Source organism: Simochromis diagramma, unplaced genomic scaffold, assembly GCF_900408965.1.
Source record: "Simochromis diagramma unplaced genomic scaffold, fSimDia1.1 OVJJ01000802.1, whole genome shotgun sequence".
Lineage (NCBI taxonomy): Eukaryota > Metazoa > Chordata > Actinopteri > Cichliformes > Cichlidae > Simochromis > Simochromis diagramma.
Window position 1 is genome coordinate 19,539,389 of NW_024387492.1, and position 18,855 is coordinate 19,558,243.

Below are 18,855 nucleotides of genomic sequence, written 5' to 3' on the forward strand. Positions count from 1 at the left end.
GTATTTAGGTACAGGGCGTTAATTAATGGAAAAACCTGTATTTACCTACAAATGGGTCGTAAAAAAAACTTAAATACACTTCAGCTGATACAGCAACAAAAATAAAGAAAGAAGTTTATGCAGATTTTTTTTTATTTGAGAATAGAAGCTTTAAATTAACTCTGCTAGTGCCACACAGTTACATTCATTTCAAGATTCAGCTTTCAGACAAATGAAGATCAGATGAATTGAATTGAGTGTGACTTAAACCCACATGTTTTATGTGTATTTAACCCCGTATAAAGGGCCAGCTGACTGTGGGAGGTAAGGTAGATAGATGGACAGATGGATGAGGGTTTTTCTGTTAATCATTAATAAAGTGGATTAGCCCCAGTCTTCTGTAAATATGATGAATGCATCCACGGCTTCATTAGCTCTGCCTTCTCACAGCGCTGCTTTATTACACTGAGGTCGCACAGAGAAAGCCTGGGCATTTTTCTCCACTTCTTTACCTGAAACTCTGGACATGGTGTCTCTGATTGATCTCATCTCTTTCTGGACTTGTGTGATGGAGGGAATAGCCCACAGCGCTTAAGGATTTATTTGGTGTCTGAGGATTTTTTCACACAGCAGACTAACTTCACTTTTTTCTTTTACTTCTTTTCTTTTTCTTACACAATGCCGATGAAACGCAGCAGTGAAAGTTCAACCAGAGACGGCGTGTTTCTTATTCGCTCTTTAACCAGAACATTGTGCAACTCGCCAAAGGAAACATGCTCAGACTTTAACGGGCAGACGCACTTTCATCAGGAGGACGACTGTGGGATTAAATCAGGTAACAGAGCAGCCACGTTCAGTTAATGCTGGAGGTTCAAACTGTTTATCCTTGATTTTATGTAAAATTTCTCAGGTTTTTTTGTTTTCTTTATATGCTTCAATCAGAATCTTTACGCATGTTCCTTTTGACTCATTTTCACTTCAGCTCTGGTAAAACACACTCTCTTGTGTTTGGTTACTTTACAAACTTCTCAGGCCCACACATTATTATATGTGTTCACATGTAATAATGATGATAACAACAAAAGGAAAAGAGGATATAGTAAAACCGAGGGAATGTAATTAAGGAATTAAGCTCAACAACAATCATCTGCAGCAGTCTTTTCCCATTATTTTCATTTTGCACTGACTAGATATGAACTTTTCTTCTGGTTTTACAGAGTTCAACAGAATTTTTTGACTCAGGATGAATATCCTGAGTCAAAAAACAAGTCACCTTTATTTACTTCTGAGATTTCGGGTTTAGCAGATGTGAAAAATCAGGTGAACTCAAGCAGAAAGCCTCAGATGTTAAGATAAAACAAAACAGACACATTGAAGTTAAAGTAGAGATCCAATTAAACAGCAGGAAAACAAACCAACAAAAGACAAACATGGCAAGAAATGGAAATAATACCCAACATAATGGAGAGATGATAACCAGAAAACAAAAAAGACTTAAATAAAAGCATCTGAAAGGCAACATCACATTATAATGGAGTGAGAAAGTTTATAATAAAAACTAGTTTTAAAAAGTGATTTTTTAATTTAGATTTTTATTTTCCCAAACCTTGTCAAGCAGGTTATTTCAGAATATAGAGTTCTTCATGGAAATGAACATGGAAATCTTGACTGTGGGACAGCTGGAAGGTTTTTACCTGAGAATCTGCGGTTTATACAGTATTTGGTTTCTGATATCCACCTTGAGTTCGGACCTATGTGTGCTTTAAATAGTAGAAAATTAAAAGCATATGAACGATGCAAAAGTGTCTTCTATAGCCACCACGAACAAGAACTAAAACATTCTGAGGTTGGAGGTGTGAGAGAAGAGGTTGCTGTCAAGCCTTGAGATAGAAGAAAGAAAAGAAAGAAATTAACTGATTTTATTCTAGAGATTATTTTTGGAGGAATCAAACCTGGACAACTGTTTTCATGTGTGTTCAAGGCTAAGATGAGTCAAACCAAACCTCTAAAATTTCTGTCAGCAGGCTTTATATTCATTCACAAAGGGCCAAGGGAACTAACAGGCTTGGTGGGATTGAAAACACTTAGGACTTTTGGGTAACCTAGGCTCTGTGTTGTCTTTGCATCAATGAAAAGAGAGGTTGTGATGCATAATTTGGTCGAATTAAATAATATAAATAGAGAATAAAACAGGACCTACAATTGAACCTTGCGGTACACCACAAGCTATGTGAGATTCAATTACAGGCATTGTTTAACCAAAAAACTGTGTGATGTAAAATCCCTCCAAGAAAAGTGAATGAATCCTCTGTGCCTCCAAAAATAGTGCTTAAAACATACAGAACTATTTAGAATAAGTGTGAAGATTAAAATGTATTTTTATTATGCTTTATTACTTAAATTTTTTTAACCAGTACTAGTCGTTTCACTTACTATATGGTGAACTATTGTTTTTCACTTTTCTTTAACGTCTACCTGCTTTCTATCATAAAACTCTGCTATCCAGTTTGGAGATGTTGTTGTATGAACTCCTAAAGCATCGTTCTAAACATAAACAGTGTCATCGTATCTAACATAACCTGCACTGTGTTGTTTTGACTGAGTAGTCATACATTTGTTTTGGCTTTTTAAACAGTTTGCCTTGTTATGATTAGCTACAGTGATCATCTTCTTTCATTCTTTCTGTTTTCCGTCTTTACAGTTACAGTCTGGCATTAAAAGTATTCAGGTTTGTTTCTTTTCTTCCTCTGGAGTGTCCTTTGTTCTTGCTTGTTGGGAAAAACATTCTTTAGAAAAAAAATCCTTGAAAAAGCAATTAAAACGTCCCCACTGAGCACAATAACAAATCAAGATGCAGTTACAGTAAATGTCTTTGAAAGTCTGTTATGGTGCGCTTCAGAAAGTTACAGTTTATTATTGGATTTGCTTTAAATTTCCTCATGTAATTTACAGTTTACTGTGTACACATCAGCGAACACATCATCTGAGAAATGATGACAGAAAATCACCTTCTTAAGGCCGGAAATAAGAAAACTGTCCTCATTCCCATCAAGAACCAGTGTGGATTAAAAAAAAAGAGATTTTACAAGGAAAGCCTTGAAGCAAGGATAAGATGAAATGCTGGAACTGAAATAAATCATAGAATTGCATGAACGATATTTCATTAGTGAAGAAAAATAATAACTATGTTCAGACAGCACCTCAGATATACAGAAAATCAACTGATTCAAGGTCCTGACAGTTAATAGGACAGGATATTTTTACAGTGTTTTCATCCTTTAAGCTCGCTGTTAGGATGGACGAGGAGGTGGTGTTGGGCTCATTATAACTCATATGGAAAAGATATATATAAATCTTATAAAGTTTGTATCTGTCTTGTGTGTATGAAAAGCATACAAGAGTGAAAACAGATATAAGATCCCTTGAAAAATTATACAATGAAACTTGTATGTTTTGGATACTTACTAAAACAATATATGAAAGTAATGAGAAAGTGTCCACTTTAATAAGTAAATCATATAAGTTTTTACTATTTCTTTTCCATATGGGAAATTTTAACTTAAACTTAATTTTCTGCAGACTGAGATTAAATCTAACACAACTCTTTTTTACCTTTTATTTATTTATTGTTTTGTTTGGGGCATATTCGGATTTGTTAAACATTATAGCAGAGGACCAGACGATTTGCTGACCCATCTTCAGAATTGTTCTGCAACAATACCTACAGTAATAACGAATAAAATGAAGCTCTTACAAAGGGGAACAGAGTTGATGTGTTATTAAAAGACTAAATGCAAGACTAACTCAGTCCTTCTTATCAAACAGCTAAAACCTTAAAGTAAAAAAGATTCTGTAAATTTGCAATTAATCAAAATTAAAACCACTTTTTTATGTTCAGATATCTTATGTACTATGACTATAGTATACAGTATATGTATGTATGTATGTATGTATGGTATACATTTTTCACCTTATGCCACTCTGCCCTGTATTTGTCTGTATCAGAAGCGGAGGAAAGTAATGAGACGCCGTCGTCTGAGGAAGATCAAGACCTGGTGGACTTGAACTCAGACCTGAGCATCAAACAGAGTATTCCTTCCTCCAGGAAGACCATCAGTCAGATCATCAAGGACAAGAAAAAACAGACCCAGCTCACACTGCAGTGGTAAGAGTATTAGTGACACACAGTATGAACACTAACTACCTGCTAGTGTTGGTTGTGGCTGTGTTTATCCCTCTATCTATCCCTCTCAGGGGTACCTCAGGGTAGCCGTTCAGTGGATTCAAACCACCGACCTTCTGATCATGGGGTGACCACTTTTACCTACTGAGCTGTCTCTGTGGGTCTGAGCAGTAGAATATAAGATGCATAATAATAAACAGCACTTATTTGGATGATAGAAATATCTCCTTTATATGGAGTAAACAGCGCAGGGCCTAAAGCTGATCCCTGTGGGACTCCGCTGTACTTCTTCTTCGCTATTCTACAGTGCTTTATAAAAATAACATTATAAAACATGATACTTGATATAAACATAATCTTACATATTCCCAGTTTCTCACATGTACACAATTCTTGTTTGATTCAAATAATTTTCTTTTGGGATGATTTTTTTTTCCCAAAACCAAACAATCAGTTAAGTAAGAAAAAGGTTCAGTAAGACATCAGAAGAAATTAACAAGTCAGAAAATAAATTCCTCATGAAAAGATTTACTATTATTTGCAATGCACTAAAAACAGCCATCAGGAGTGGTATTAGTACTCTTACTTTTTCCATTCTACATGCGTCATATTAAATTCTTCCTGCTCTTTTGACTTTTTTTCATGCACTATTATCTTATAGGTCCCAATAAAGCTGTACTTTTTGTTCAGTGTATCTGGATCTAACATTTTAGATTACTGTTTTTTTCCTCTTTGTTATTGAGCCAGAACTTTATTTGAATATGCTGCAATCAGTGAACGTTTCAAGCCTTGTTCTGATAACTCTATAAGAGAGATTTTGTGTGTGACCAGGCTGGAGGAGAATTACATAGTGTGTGAAGGAGTGTGTCTGCCTCGATGCATCCTCTATGCGCACTATCTGGACTTCTGCAGGAAAGAGAAGCTGGAGCCGGCCTGTGCTGCTACATTTGGAAAGGTGTGAGGTGTATTCTCATTTTTTCTCTTCATGTGTTTTATGCACTGTTTAGTTAAAGATACGATAAGATTTTATGTGTCTTTAAAAAAACTTAGAAGTCCCAGTTTTTACTTACTAAACCTTAAAGGCACCTTATTACAAACTTTACACATCCGATTTATACACATTACATGTATTATAAAGTCACTGTAGACTGTTGATTGATTTAATGAATTACAACATTAAAATCTGACATAAAAACAGTAGTTTTGTGAAAATGAACTTGTGATTGATCTTACCAAAAGATTTCACCTTCTCAGACAATCCGACAGAAGTTTCCTCTCCTGACAACAAGAAGACTCGGCACCAGAGGACACTCCAAGTAATGCAACATTCACCTTCTAATGCGACACACAATGAATAAATAATACAACACAACATAACAGCATTTCCTTCAATAAAGGTTTGGTTAGTGTTTGACATTATTACCTATTTTATTTTTTAAAGATATCATTACTATGGAATCGGCATCAAAGAGAGCAGCGCTTACTATCACTCTGTTTATTCTGGAAAAGGTTTGACCAGGTACCTTTAAAAGCTTCTCACCAATTCCCTTATTCCAACAATCACGTACTGTTTTCTTTACATCTACAGAAGCTTTCATTTCCTTACATTACCTGATTTTTCCACCAGTTTACTGTGTCCATTATTATTCTATTAGGAGATTCTGAATAATGTATAAATAAGATCATCTCTGAATGTCAAATAATACCGTTGTTATGTTTGCATTTATTGTTTTGTTCGTATTTTATTTGATCAAATTCACACTTTTCTGAATTTTGAAAAATCTTCCATCTGAATGTAAAATCCAAATACTTCTGCTTTGATGACAGGTTTTCAGGGAGCAAGCTCAAAAATGAGGTAATATTCACTTTTAATTTCAATTATTGAAAATCCATTCCAACATATTACACAGGAATTTAGAGGAATTTATCTTTTTTTATTATGACAAACTAAACAGAACTAAATCAGAAATATAAGTTTTATTAATTTAGGCTTCATTAAACATATTAAGCTCTGTGACAGAACTGCTGTGAGTTCACTGAACTCATTAAAGTAGTTTTATAAAGCAACATCACTGACATATTAGTAAATTCATAGTTTCAAATCACAATAAAAACTTTTCAGTAAATGTAATATCTTCTGTAATATATTTTGCAGGGTGGCTTCACCAGGAAATACTCTTTGAGCTCTAAAACTGGAACGCTGCTCCCAGACTTCCCCAGCGCCCAGCATCTTCTCCTGCAAGGAAACATTTCCAGAGAAAAGGTTTGCTGATGAATCGCTTTCTATAAAATGGTATAGCACACGTAATTATGTAATTACCCCCAACAATATAGAGTATTCCAGTTAAAGTAGTTGATTTGGTTACTGTTTCAAGTCTGGTAACTTAATTTTTTATTCTTCAGGTGGACACTCTGATTATGATGTATAAAACACACTGCCAGTGCATCCTGGATAATGCCATAAATGTCAATTTTGAGGAGGTTTGTTTAAATGACTTTAAATATATAAATTTAAACATGACTTCAAGCTGAGTAAGCTCTTCGAATAATCTTTCTTTCAGATCCAGAATTTTCTGCTCCATTTCTGGCAGGGAATGCCGGACCATCTGTTGCCGCTGCTGGAAAACCCCGTTATAGTCGACATCTTCTGTGTCTGTGACTCCATTCTCTATAAGGTTGTAATAAAAACTCTCTTTTTTATTTTGACAGTTTATTATTTGTGAAAGCCGGAAAGTTTCTCAAGCATTTTGAAAGTACTGATTTTGCTTATTTACTATAACATAGTTCTTTTTTCTTGGACTCTATTAGAGTAGCTTAGCATGAGTTAAAATCATACCGTTTGAACATTTTTACTGAACTTTAATGCAGCCCCCCAGTTCCTTGTGTCTAAAACAAGCTGGTTTAGTTCTTTTGTCTTGATTTTGGATCTTGATGCAAACCTAATTACTAGAACTTTGGCCATGTTTAACACGAGAGCCCTTTGCTGTAGCAATATTTATATGTCTGCACATATGAACACCGTAATATGTCCACTTTAAGCTTATTGTGTCTGCTCCAGTATAAGATGTAGAAATTGACCTGCGCAAATTTTAAAATTCAATATCAGTTTGGTAAATTAATAACAATGAAGTGGAAAAAAAGTCTCATTAACATCCCTGAGCAAGAAGGAGGCTTCTATAAACATTGAAATCGTCTCCTCTTGTTCTCATGTAATTTGTCTTTTGTTTTCTCAGGTTTTAACAGATGTTCTGATTCCTGCCACAATGCAGGAAATGCCTGAAAGGTTTGTAACTTCAGCTGTGCTTAGAATGTTCATCTGATGTACTTTTGAAAAACAAGCAAACAAACAAGGACTTGTAATATTTTTATAAAATGCAAAATAATGTAAAATGATGCAAAATAATGCAAAATGGATTCATTGGTCATCCACGGTCACCACTTCATGCAAATTGCATCATATATAAGTATGGACATGTGCATGTATATGTGTAAATATATGTATATTTAGTGGGTATGGATGTATGTGTATTTGTACGTGTGTGTGCATGTACATGTCTATACTTATAGATATCTATTGCTTACATGGTAATACTAGAAGTATAATAGTTGAAATTTATTACTTGCATACTTCCACAACGGTTGGAAGTATGCAAGTGTACACGCATACACATATACTGTGTATGCGTGTACATAGAACCTCAGCTACTGTTGTATATATTGTATTGTATATTATCTTATTTATTTTGTATTTCTTGATTTTATATTCTTGGTTTACTCTTTGTATTCTTCTGCTAGCTGTACCTGAGCTGTGGTAAAGCACAAATTTCGCCTGTGTGGGATCAGTGAAGTCTTATCTTATCTTAAACTTTCCTCAAGACAGCCTGGATCCTAAAAACATCCTTTTTTAAACTGTAGAGACACGGGATGTAGCTGTTACACTTTAAAATAGTCCGACAGAGATTTTTAAAAATCAGCAAATCTACACATTGAGGATGTTTCTGTTTCCAGTCTGTTGGCAGATATCCGCAACTTTGCCAAACACTGGGAGCACTGGCTGGCCTCCTCACTGGAAAACCTCCCCGAATGCCTCGCAGCCAAGAAGCTTCCCATAGCACGCCGCTTTGTTTCATCCCTGAAGAGACAGACCTCATTCCTACACCTGGCACAGGTATAACATTATACAACCAAAGACAGTGTACACCAGCATCTTAAAACAAGCATGCTAAAAACTTCTGGAGGTTTTTATTTTCTCTTTCCGTTAATCCAGATAGCACGCCCGGCGCTTTTCGACCAGGCTGTAGTGACCAGTATGGTGCTGGATATCGACAATGTGGATCTTAGCAGCATTAGCTCGCAGCCTCTTCTCAGCGTAAGCACTAATGGAGATCAGGACCCGGATATCTACTCTGAGTGTAAGATTCAAGCACAGCATCAGCCTCATATTTAAAATGATTTGTACTTTTGTACAGTTTCTGTTGTTCCAGTGAAAAATGAGAACCTCCTGTTAGGAATAACTTTTTCTCTTCCTGTTCTCTCCTTTCTTTATTTCCTTTGTTTGCCTAGATGACTCTATTACAGTCTTTCAGGAGCTGAAGGAGCTGCTGAGAAAAAATGCCACAGTGGAGTCCTTCATCGAGTGGCTGGACTCTGTGGTGGAGCATAAAGTCATCAAGGTAAAAGCTGTTCACCTGAGTGTCCCTGTATTTGTGTGGATACCAAAGACTGCATTTCAAAGAAGAATATAGCCATCGTGACATCACTCTTTGGTTAGTGAGGTCAAGTTGTGAAGCCTTGAGCATTTTTACATTGCCATTTTTGTGATTTGAAAACAGTCATGACAGGTGAGCAGTAGTTGCTACTGTACTGTCATTAGGCCCAAAGTAAACGGAAGAGTTTGCAGGAGTTTAAAAAGGAGTTTTATCCTCCTTCTGGACATGAATAGACATCAGAATTTTAAAAAGTCAACGTTACGATTTGTTTGTTAAGACTCCAAACCAACTGTTTACATCATGAATTCCTCCAGATAGTCTTTACTGCAGTCTTAGATAATGATACCAGAAGGCCATTTTCCCATAAACTTTTTGAAACCACAGGATGCGCCCCCTGCTGGCACAAAGACCACCAGGGAAGTGTTCAAGGCACTTCCCAATTAACTTGTCAAACCAGGAAGCCATGTCCATCTTTTATATACTGCCTTGTGGTCCTGCCATGAAACCAGAGGATTTTTTTTCTCTCTTTGTGTTTCGATCAGCCTGGTAAACAGAGCAGCCGGTCAGTGAAGAAGCGCGCTCAGGATTTCCTCCTCAGGTGGAGTTTCTTTGGTGCCAGAGTGATGCACACGCTCACACTCAACAATGCTTCTAGCTTTGGTAAGAACATCCGAGAAGTTCGCTCACACCTTATAGTTAAATTAAAATGACAGTGAGTGTAAATTTCACAGCAAGGGGATGAGGAAGCTTTACAGATGCTCTCCTCTGCAGACACACACCAGGATGTACAAAAAACTGCCTGAAGTCTGAGCTTTTAACCACCAGGGTTATTTGTACATATGCTGATCTCATTATTATAAGCTTTTTGCCATGTTTAATATGAGTAGCCACCTTTTTTTATTAGTATATACAGGACTGTGCAAAAGTCTTGAGACATTTCTTTATTTCTTTATGTTTTGCTTGGAAAAATGTTCAGGTAAGAGGAATGGGCTGAAAATGAGTGAAAAAGCAGCCAATGTCCAAAGAAAAACTTTGAGGCATCTTCAGAAAGTCTGGAGAACTGTTGCTCAAGCTGTTTAAAAATTCCCCTAGAAAACCGTCTACGTCCTTGGAAGCAAAATATAAAGGAATGAGAAATGACTCAAGAGTTTTGCACAGTTCTATTTATGCGAGGAAATAAGGAAAAGCTTTAATAGGTCCAGTTAAATGTCTTCTGTTGTTTGCATATCGCTCATGATATTTGTAATACTTGTAATATTTGTGCTGCTCAGATATAAATTTGCCACTGCTTTCTTGTCCATTAGTGAATCTACACACACACACACACACACACACACACACACACACACACACACACACACACAGGTCTACTACAAGCTAGCTCTGAGCAGATTGCTACAATAGCATCATAAATTGTAATGGCCAGACTTGCCTTGATTACACACAGTCTTATCTGTAGGTTGTGTGCTCTCTGTTTAAACACTGTGCAGGGGTGTGTGTGTGTGTGCGCGCGTGTGTGTGTGTGAATAAACACTGACCATTTGGTAGTTCGTTCTCCCTCTCTGTTTTAAAGTCCAGCTGAATCTGTGACTCTGCAGGTCAAACAGAGAGCAGATTGATTTTAAAGATCACACAGCAGATAGAGAAAAAGCATGACGCAGGCACTCAGCTGAAGTCGCAGAGCTTTTGGACTGTGGTATATTTGTAGATACATAAAGTGTTTGTGTTGCAACAGGTTCCTTCCATCTGATCAGGATGCTGTTGGACGAGTACATCCTGTTGGCTCTGGAGACTCAGTTCAACAACGACAAAGAGCAGGACCTTCAGAACCTGCTGGACAAATACATGAAAAATGCAGGTATCAAGCATCATTTCAGCTGCTCAGAGATCCATAATTAACTCAAATTGACTGCAGGTCCACTACTGTTTAAAGAGCGTAATTATTATGGATGTAGTAAATAGATGAATCAAAACCTGGATGTAGATAAAAAACAAACAAACCTGGGGTTACCAGCTTTTTATGCAGGACGCCCTACAGTGCAGTAAAAATAGAATTAATATATGTTTTAGTACATTAATAATGAATTTACATGTATTAATGTGTGATAAAATAAAATTAGAGAGTAACAAGGAAGTTTCTAACCTCAGATATCTTATGTTTTAGTTTCATGACCCATGTGCGGTGTAATACATTTAAACACCCAGATTATTATCAGAGGTTCCTCAAGTTATTCACATCACTTTCAGATGCCAGTAAAGCGGCGTTCATGGCCTCGCCCAGTTCCTGCTTCCTGGCAAATCGCAGCAAGGCCACTGCTGCCACGGACCAGCCGGTAAAGAACGAGTCTCTGGGAGAACACGCCTACATGTCTCTGTCCACCAATCAGCAAAGCCTGGAGGGAAAAACTGTCATCTATCAGGGGACTGAAACCTCTGGCTTCACAGTTTCTGGTAAAAGAAAAGACATTTTGGATTTTCTGTCACATTAAAAAACGTTTTCTGCTATCATATAAAATATGTTTTAATCTGTGGTCTTTTGGGTTAATCAAAAAACAATGATCAGTGATGCAATGTGAACTGTAATCAAAAGGTTTGACAGCTTCATGTCTAAAAAACAGGAATCATACGTAATTTAAATTTGGCTGCTCTTCCCTTCAGGGACATCTGCTATCATTAGGTCTTCTGTAAATCCTCAAATGAGCAGAAGTTTAGGCTTTTTGGGTACATTTCGATGGATGAATAATGAAAGTGGTAAAGTGAACTAGAACGGTTGTACTTAATTACGGACAATTACAAATACAAAATTATTTATATAGTGAAAATAAAGCAGATGTCATATCAGGTGTCCCCCAAAATTATCAGCCCACTGATGTACTAGTGCAGCGGTCCCCAACCTTTTTTGCGCCACAGACCGGTTTGTGCCCGACAATATTTTCACGGACCGGCCTTTAAGGTGTCGCGGATAAATACAACAAAATAAAACTAGTACCGGTACCGAAAAAAATAAGATTTATTCATAACACACATGAAAAGACCCAGGAAAACCGAGTTAACGAAAAAGCGATAACAAAATAACGCTGAAAACTGATAAAAACCCTGAAAACCATACATTTCACACCCGAGTCTCACTCTCGCGGCCCGGTACCAAATGACTCACGGACCGGTACCGGTCCGTGGCCCGGGGGTGATGGTGATGCTGAACAAAAGTGCAATCTATCATACGGTTAGCTTTTTTCTGAGTAGCACTCTTTTCCACCAGATGAGCTAATGCAACATCCAGCCCTCAGACACACGGGGTTATGATAGATAACCAAGGTTCAGGGTTGTTGTCACTTTAATGTGTTAGAAGCTTGTGATGTTACTGTAAAGGTTACATAACAAAGCCTCTTGGTCTTAACTCTGAGTTCTTTGTTTCATTACCAAAAGCTTTTAAAACTCCTGTAAGCACATGTCTGATGTTGGTTTCTTTAGGCCTCTAAGTGTCGTATCCCTCTTCATCCACAATCAGGTCCTCAGATGGACTTCTCTCAGGTCAGCGGCCCCCTCATGACCCCCCCAATCTCTCCAGCGGGATTAGTTCACAGAGGTTCTGTCATCAATCAGGGGCCCATGGCAGGAAGGCCCCTGATGTCCTCTTCTTCTTCCACCACCTGCTCCTCCTCTTCTTCCTCCTGCCTTTCATCTCTCAGTGCTATGACCCAGCCCAGCCCCTGCTCTTCATACACGGACACCCTGTACCATTGTTTACCTCAAACCACCTCCGGTTATTTTCCTCCAGCCAGCGCCTCCTCAACCCCAAACTACCAAGCTGCTCTCAGGTCAGTTTCATTCATTTTATTTGGTATTTTGCATTTTATTTATTTACCTGCATTGGAACAAATCTGATAATTACCATTGAGTCATGAGCTACAACAAACTTTTATTGACAGTTCTGTTTAAACTTTCTGCCAAAATAATTTTAATTTGTGTTCCAGGCCTCAGAATCAGTGTCTGGCTTCGGTTCAGTCTCAAGCTTCATCTCTTGCCTGTCACCTGTCTCGGTACCCCTCCTTTAATGACCAGCACCTGAATAAAAACGTGTTCTACAATCATCAACCTGCTCCTGTCCATCACTCATCCGGCACCACTAACTGCTCCCTGGCACCCTATGCTTCTGCAGTCCGGCCCTCATCTGCCTACACTTCAGGTTCAGATCCAGCTCACAGTGAACAGGGACTTGACCCTCAGGTTGCAGCCCAGATTCTGGATTCAGCTGAGGGGTTTGGCTTTGTGGAGACTGGACTGAACCTTCCTGGTGGTGGATGTCAGGCACAGACGTATTCTGTCACAGGACCAAGCGGTAAGGATTCCCAAACTGTGGCCTCGTCTAAATGTCTTTAAACACCGGTTGCATAAAATCCCTGCAAATGTTTTATATGTAAGTTTTTTTTAGGGCAGATTTTCTGCAAAATGCAGCACGCTCGGTGTGTGTAGAAATTACACGTCAAGTTTCAATCTGAAAAATTTGAAATTTCCGTGTTGTTATTTTAGCAAAATGTTTGGTGTGTAACAACCTTAAGCCACTCATTTTCTTATCATTGGTTTTTCTTGTCTCGTGCTTGGTCATGCTTTTATATTCAGCCCTATGATGCTCATTTAAGTTCTATACAGTGTTGGCATGATACCAGTGTTGAAAATAGCAATTTTGCAGATCGCTGATGCTGGTACCTGACTTAAGGTCCTCATAAACTGCAATGCCTTGAATATAATGTCTGAGCATCTTAAGCGTCTGAGGTCAAAGTCATCATTGGTGACTACTATGATCCTAATCCTATCTCTAATAATACAGGCTTAGAATGTGTGTGTATTTTGGCAATTAGTGTTCAAAGAAAATAATCATACTAACTGACATCAAAAGCTATTTTTTCCTGAAAAAGTCAGTTTTGCCCTTCTCCAAAGTACAGGGGAACCACCTATGATGACAGATGCTTGTTTTATGCTTGAGTGCGAACCACCGACTGCCTGTCTACCTGCAGAGTGTTTGTAGATGAAGGCAGTGCGCAAAGTGTGTGGTACAAGCAGTCTGTGGGCTACTCTTAATTGTGCTGCTCTTGGTCCTTCACCTAGCTGGAGAAGAGCCGCATTATAACATACAAAGAGCTGAGGTGAAACTGAGTGTCAAAAAAAGTGAAAAATGTCCACTGCTGTATTTAAAAAAAAAAATCTTTGATGTTTTTTGGCTCCTCTCCCACCTCTGGTGAACTGCCCTATGCCAGCCCACTTGTCAACCAAGCAGCATTTGATGGATGCATACATCATCCCTGTCCAGCTATTTGCAGATGAGATTTTAAAGGGCTGCACATTTGTGGTGGGTGAAAGCCCCTCTCTGTTTGCTGTCCACATAGAAAAGCATATGCAGATGGACACATTTGCAGGACTTTTATGCCTCAGAGAGTTTAATAAAAAATCTGTGATTGATTTGGTCTTCAGAAACCAGATATGAAAGAATCCAGTATAAAATTTCTATTTATGGATATCGGTCTCTGACTGATAAAGACTAAGCATACTTGTTATAAATTCAGTCTGCACAGAGTGAAAGGGTTTAGATATTTTGTGAATCAACTGTAAATTTGATTTCTTCCACTCAGATCTTTCTGGCTTCATGAGCATCCCTGATGCCAAAGTTCGGAACCAGTGTTTTATGTACAATGATTTTAATGTGTTTAAATGAACTGTAATAACTGTTGTGCACAATAACACCAGATGTCTCAATGTGGGGGGTGATGGTGACTACAATTGTAGTGGATCTTTTTAAATGCACCATCAAGGGAAGCACACCCAATTTTTTGCACAGTAAAAAAGTAAAAAAAAGGTTGTTACCAAACTGTACATCATTGGAAAACACTTTTCTCTTTCAGCAGGTTATTATGGGAACAGCAGTTACCTGGAGAGCCAGCGCATGACATCACTGGTTGACCAGCATGTGTCTGTCATCAGCAGCGTTGGCAGTTTGCGTCCTTTCCCTTCGACGTACTCCGAAGTCCACGATCCACTCAACATCTTGGACGAGCCAGGAAGGAAAACGGCAGGAGCCTTTTACAGTGAGGCAGAAAACGGAGCAGGTGAGCACAGAGGAGTAATGGGAGCAGTTTTGCAGGATGGGGAGTAGGCTCATAGGGATACACCATTGGAGACATCTGAGGGTTTTCTTTTGTTACTGTGAGCTGCTAGAGGAGCTCTGCTTTCTAAATAAGAAGCTTGGAGAGAAACTATTGTGCTAGTAAACTATAGGCTGCTCACCCCCGTTCTGTTAACCATCGGGGCTGGGGGGCTGGGAGGAGGTGCTGGCTGTCAGATTGGGGTCTGGGATGCGGGGCCTCCCTGCTACTGCAGATAAGAAGGCGGTCTGGGCTCTAGGCCCGAGGCTCGGTCCTCTCTGGCACAGCTGGCTGCCGGCAGAGCCCGCGGGCACGTCACTGCAACCCCCTCTGGCCTCTGCTCCGTGGCTGCTGGGTGACCTCTCGTTTGGGGCTCTCCTCAGCTCTTCCCAGGAGGGTGGCACGATTGCCCCTGTGGTGGTTCTCCTTGGGTCCGCGTACTCTGGGGCCTCTGGATGTCTGGGGCCTGGATCTCCTCCATACCTGCTTCATGCCCTGGGCCCTATGGCTCCCCACACTCCCTAGCAGATCGTTACATGGAGATATCTTTTGAATACAAGTGTGTTGATCCACACAGGTGTACACAGACACAAACTACACCTTTCTTGGCTTCTACCTCAAAGCACATTGTGCGCTGTCGATCTTGCGTGCTGGACAATAACATGTTATATTTAGTATCTACTGTTATCTGCTGTTAGCTAGTTTATTGTGATGGTGTTGTAACAATCGAAAATCAAATAAATACATAATTATAATAAAGGTCAATTAAATGGACCAAATTGGCAAGGCCATGATGATCCAGTTGGTAAAGTAAATCAGCTTGGCATCTTTCTTGGCCTTCAGACAACAATTCTGATGGCTAAAGATCCAAATGGGACAGGCAAAAAAACAAAAAAACAAACAAACAAAAAACCCCATATAAAACATATAACAAGGTTAGTGTATGTTCAAATCATCTCTGTGAACCACAAGCTCAGACGTCAGCCTGCTCTAAATGCTCTGTTTCAGACGGGGTTTTTTCTACCATTGGAACATCGTGATTTTAGTGATGGTGAATCTCCTTCATATGGTCACCTCAGGCTCACAACAGCCACCCACCTGCTGTTCAAAGCCTCTGCTGGGAAGAAGCTGAAGCAGCTCAGACAGAGGATAAACCGAAGGAATACACTAAGACCCAGGATAAGCTAAATAAGGATTATTTTTAACTGTCTAAAATAATATCAAGCTAAAAATGTGCAGAGGTCCACTTTAACTTGAAACGACTTGGGAGGATTAACGTAACTCATAATTCGCTAGATAAACACAAATAAAGTGCACAGAAAAGTAAAATATACATGTCATGCACAGTTCAGCTGCACCGTTGTACTTCATGAATATAAGTCCACTTCCACGTCAGGGTGGGTTTGTTGGAAGATGTGCACAGCAGTGTTTGACAGCAGTTTAGCATAAACATAAAACTCTGTTAGACTGGTATAGTAGTGATTCGATATTGGTTTTTCCCCATTCACCATCTCATAGATTTGGAAGCTTGGTTACACGTCACTGGCTGAAACAATGTTAGTGTATCACCAAGGAAACTATTTGTTAGCAACATGATAGCTTAGTAGTGGTTAGGTGTGTTAACTCACAACAAGAGGACACTAGTTAGAGTTCTGCTGTGTGGAGTTTATAGCTCCAGTTTCTCCTGACACTGAAAAACAAGCTAAGTTAACGCTGTGCATGATTGGATAAAGAAAGCTTTGGTTTGTTTTTTCACTCCTGATCTCCATACGTGACAAAGTTGTTAATGTGATTCGTCTTAGTGTTGCCATAAATTGGCTACATCATGGCACCAACAGACAAAGACAAGCTGTGAGATGCTAGCAGCTTTAACAAAACAGCAGTAATTGACTTTCTGTTTATGAGAGCAGGCTGGATTCTTCTCATGACCCCGCCGGTGGTCGTAAAGGTACTGCAAGGGATTTATATCATGTGTTCTTTTTGATCCAGAGGAAACCATTTAAATGGCCATCAGACATTGAAAGAAAAGCTCTGAAGCGCAAAATAAATTTTCATAAGAGCAAAAACAATCCATGAAGACACAAAGAAAGAAGGATTCATCTTCATATCCTGTGTAAGAAACTGAAACACGTCTGCTGTCTTTTCCTCAGATCACTCCCTCTCCTCGTCGGGATCTGCCCCCTGCATGTTTGGACTTCCCTCTCAGTTCACCTCGCAGGAATCTTTGCTTTCTCAGCAGCGTGCGACGGCATCCTCTGAGGTCCAGGACCTGGTGTCTTCGCTGCCCCCCATCAACACTGTGTTCATGGGGACAGGAGGAGTGCAATGATGGATCCATCACCCATGGAGCAACGTATGTGCCAGTATTGCTGTGTAGGATGGTTTGGTTTATAAAAAAGCAACAAGCTCAGTGGGCTGACAAAGGGTAACGACATGTAAGATTCTACTAAATTCACTACAGCAAACACCCAAGCTGCAAGGTACAGTATGAATCTTCACTCAGCCACCAGGACACTCCAGCATGCAGTGCTGATGAAAAACAGTTGACCTCTGATAACAGTTTTATCAGGAAGCCAGCCTTTGATACCTATGCTAACATAAAGATATTTATATTTAATAAAAATCTTATTTAAATATATTTAAATACACGCAGACTGTGCTATCCACCTTGAAACAGTTGTTTCTTCTTCATCCACAACTGTGTTTTTTAATTGGTAATTTTTCCAGATTGGAAATAACAGCAAACACTGCTTTTGTTCCTTCAGTGTTTTTTCTGTGTGCAAGAAGTTGTAAATAAAGTTTGGAAAATGGAACAGTTTACTTTCCACTGACTGCACAGCAAGTGAAAAACACCTGGTCTGCCCTGACTTATAATTCATCTGTCTAGACTTAAAAATGTGAAACATTTCTGCTGTTATCACTGTTTTTTTTTTTTTTTAACAATACTCCTACCAGTCATTTAGAGCTAAAGACTGTTGCCTTGGTAATGGAATTTTTTTATGCACCAAGTTTCCTCATTGCCTTATTGTTCTTTTAAACTTTAAACAAATCAAAATTTTACATTTTGAAGAAGAATTAAAATCATACTATGAGAGCAAGGTTTGGAAAGGTCAGATTCTTCTAATTATGACTGTAAGCCTCATTTCAAATAATAGAAATAATAACAGCTCTTAAGGTGAAAGGTCTATCTCATGAAACATAAATATTAATATTTATTTATTTTGTCTGACCCCTAAATAAACTTTAAACATAGTCTGAGCTTATATCTGATTAAAGATGAACATAGGGTACTGACAGGCAAAGTAAATACCGTCATAAGCGTGTGTATGCTAAGTGTAAGCTTAGCAAAGTCTTATATATTTCAGAATCAGAATCAGAATACTTTATTGATCCCTGGGGGAAATTATTTTTTTGTTACAGTGCTCCATTATAAACCAACACTAACAAGACAGACAATACGCTAACTAACAATAGTACAATACACACACACACACACACACACACATATATATATATATATATATATATATATATATATATATATATATACATACACATATATATATATATATATATATACATATATATATATATATAAAAAAAAAACAAAACACCCAGCACGCCCCTGCGGGCGGTTTATCCTTCAAGCTCGGGTCCTCTACCAGAGGCCTGGGAGCTTGAGGGTCCTGCGCAGTATCTTAGCTGTTCCCAGGACTGCGCTCTTCTGGACAGAGATCTCCGATGTTATTCCCGGGATCTGCTGGAGCCACTCGCCTAGCTTGGGAGTCACCGCACCTAGTGCTCCGATTACCACGGGGACCACCGTTACCTTCACCCTCCACATCCT

At 38.8% G+C, this 18,855-nt stretch overlaps 1 protein-coding gene across 1 annotated transcript; it reads left to right on the forward strand.

Moving 5' to 3' along the window:
* Positions 1–657: 657 nt before the first annotated feature.
* On the forward strand, positions 658–17,799 carry rfx6 (regulatory factor X, 6). Its single transcript, XM_040018618.1, has 20 exons — positions 658–814; positions 3,985–4,144; positions 4,994–5,117; positions 5,417–5,478; positions 5,604–5,681; positions 5,990–6,017; positions 6,318–6,425; positions 6,566–6,643; positions 6,724–6,837; positions 7,396–7,445; positions 8,171–8,330; positions 8,430–8,574; positions 8,726–8,835; positions 9,414–9,531; positions 10,607–10,729; positions 11,119–11,322; positions 12,380–12,689; positions 12,846–13,210; positions 14,772–14,972; positions 17,159–17,799. Exons 1-20 carry the CDS (start codon positions 658–660, stop codon positions 17,335–17,337), a joined length of 2,874 nt encoding a protein of 957 aa, XP_039874552.1. The 3' UTR covers positions 17,338–17,799.
* Positions 17,800–18,855: the final 1,056 nt, after the last annotated feature.

Excerpts from the sequence above, each read along its gene's own strand:
- rfx6 (XM_040018618.1), top strand. The coding sequence starts at position 658 with ATGCCGATGAAACGCAGCAGTGAAAGTTCAACCAGAGACGGCGTGTTT. Across the intron at positions 5,118-5,416 it reads GTGCTGCTACATTTGGAAAG|ACAATCCGACAGAAGTTTCC; the intron begins GTGTGAGGTGTA and ends TCACCTTCTCAG. Across the intron at positions 12,690-12,845 it reads AACTACCAAGCTGCTCTCAG|GCCTCAGAATCAGTGTCTGG; the intron begins GTCAGTTTCATT and ends TTTGTGTTCCAG.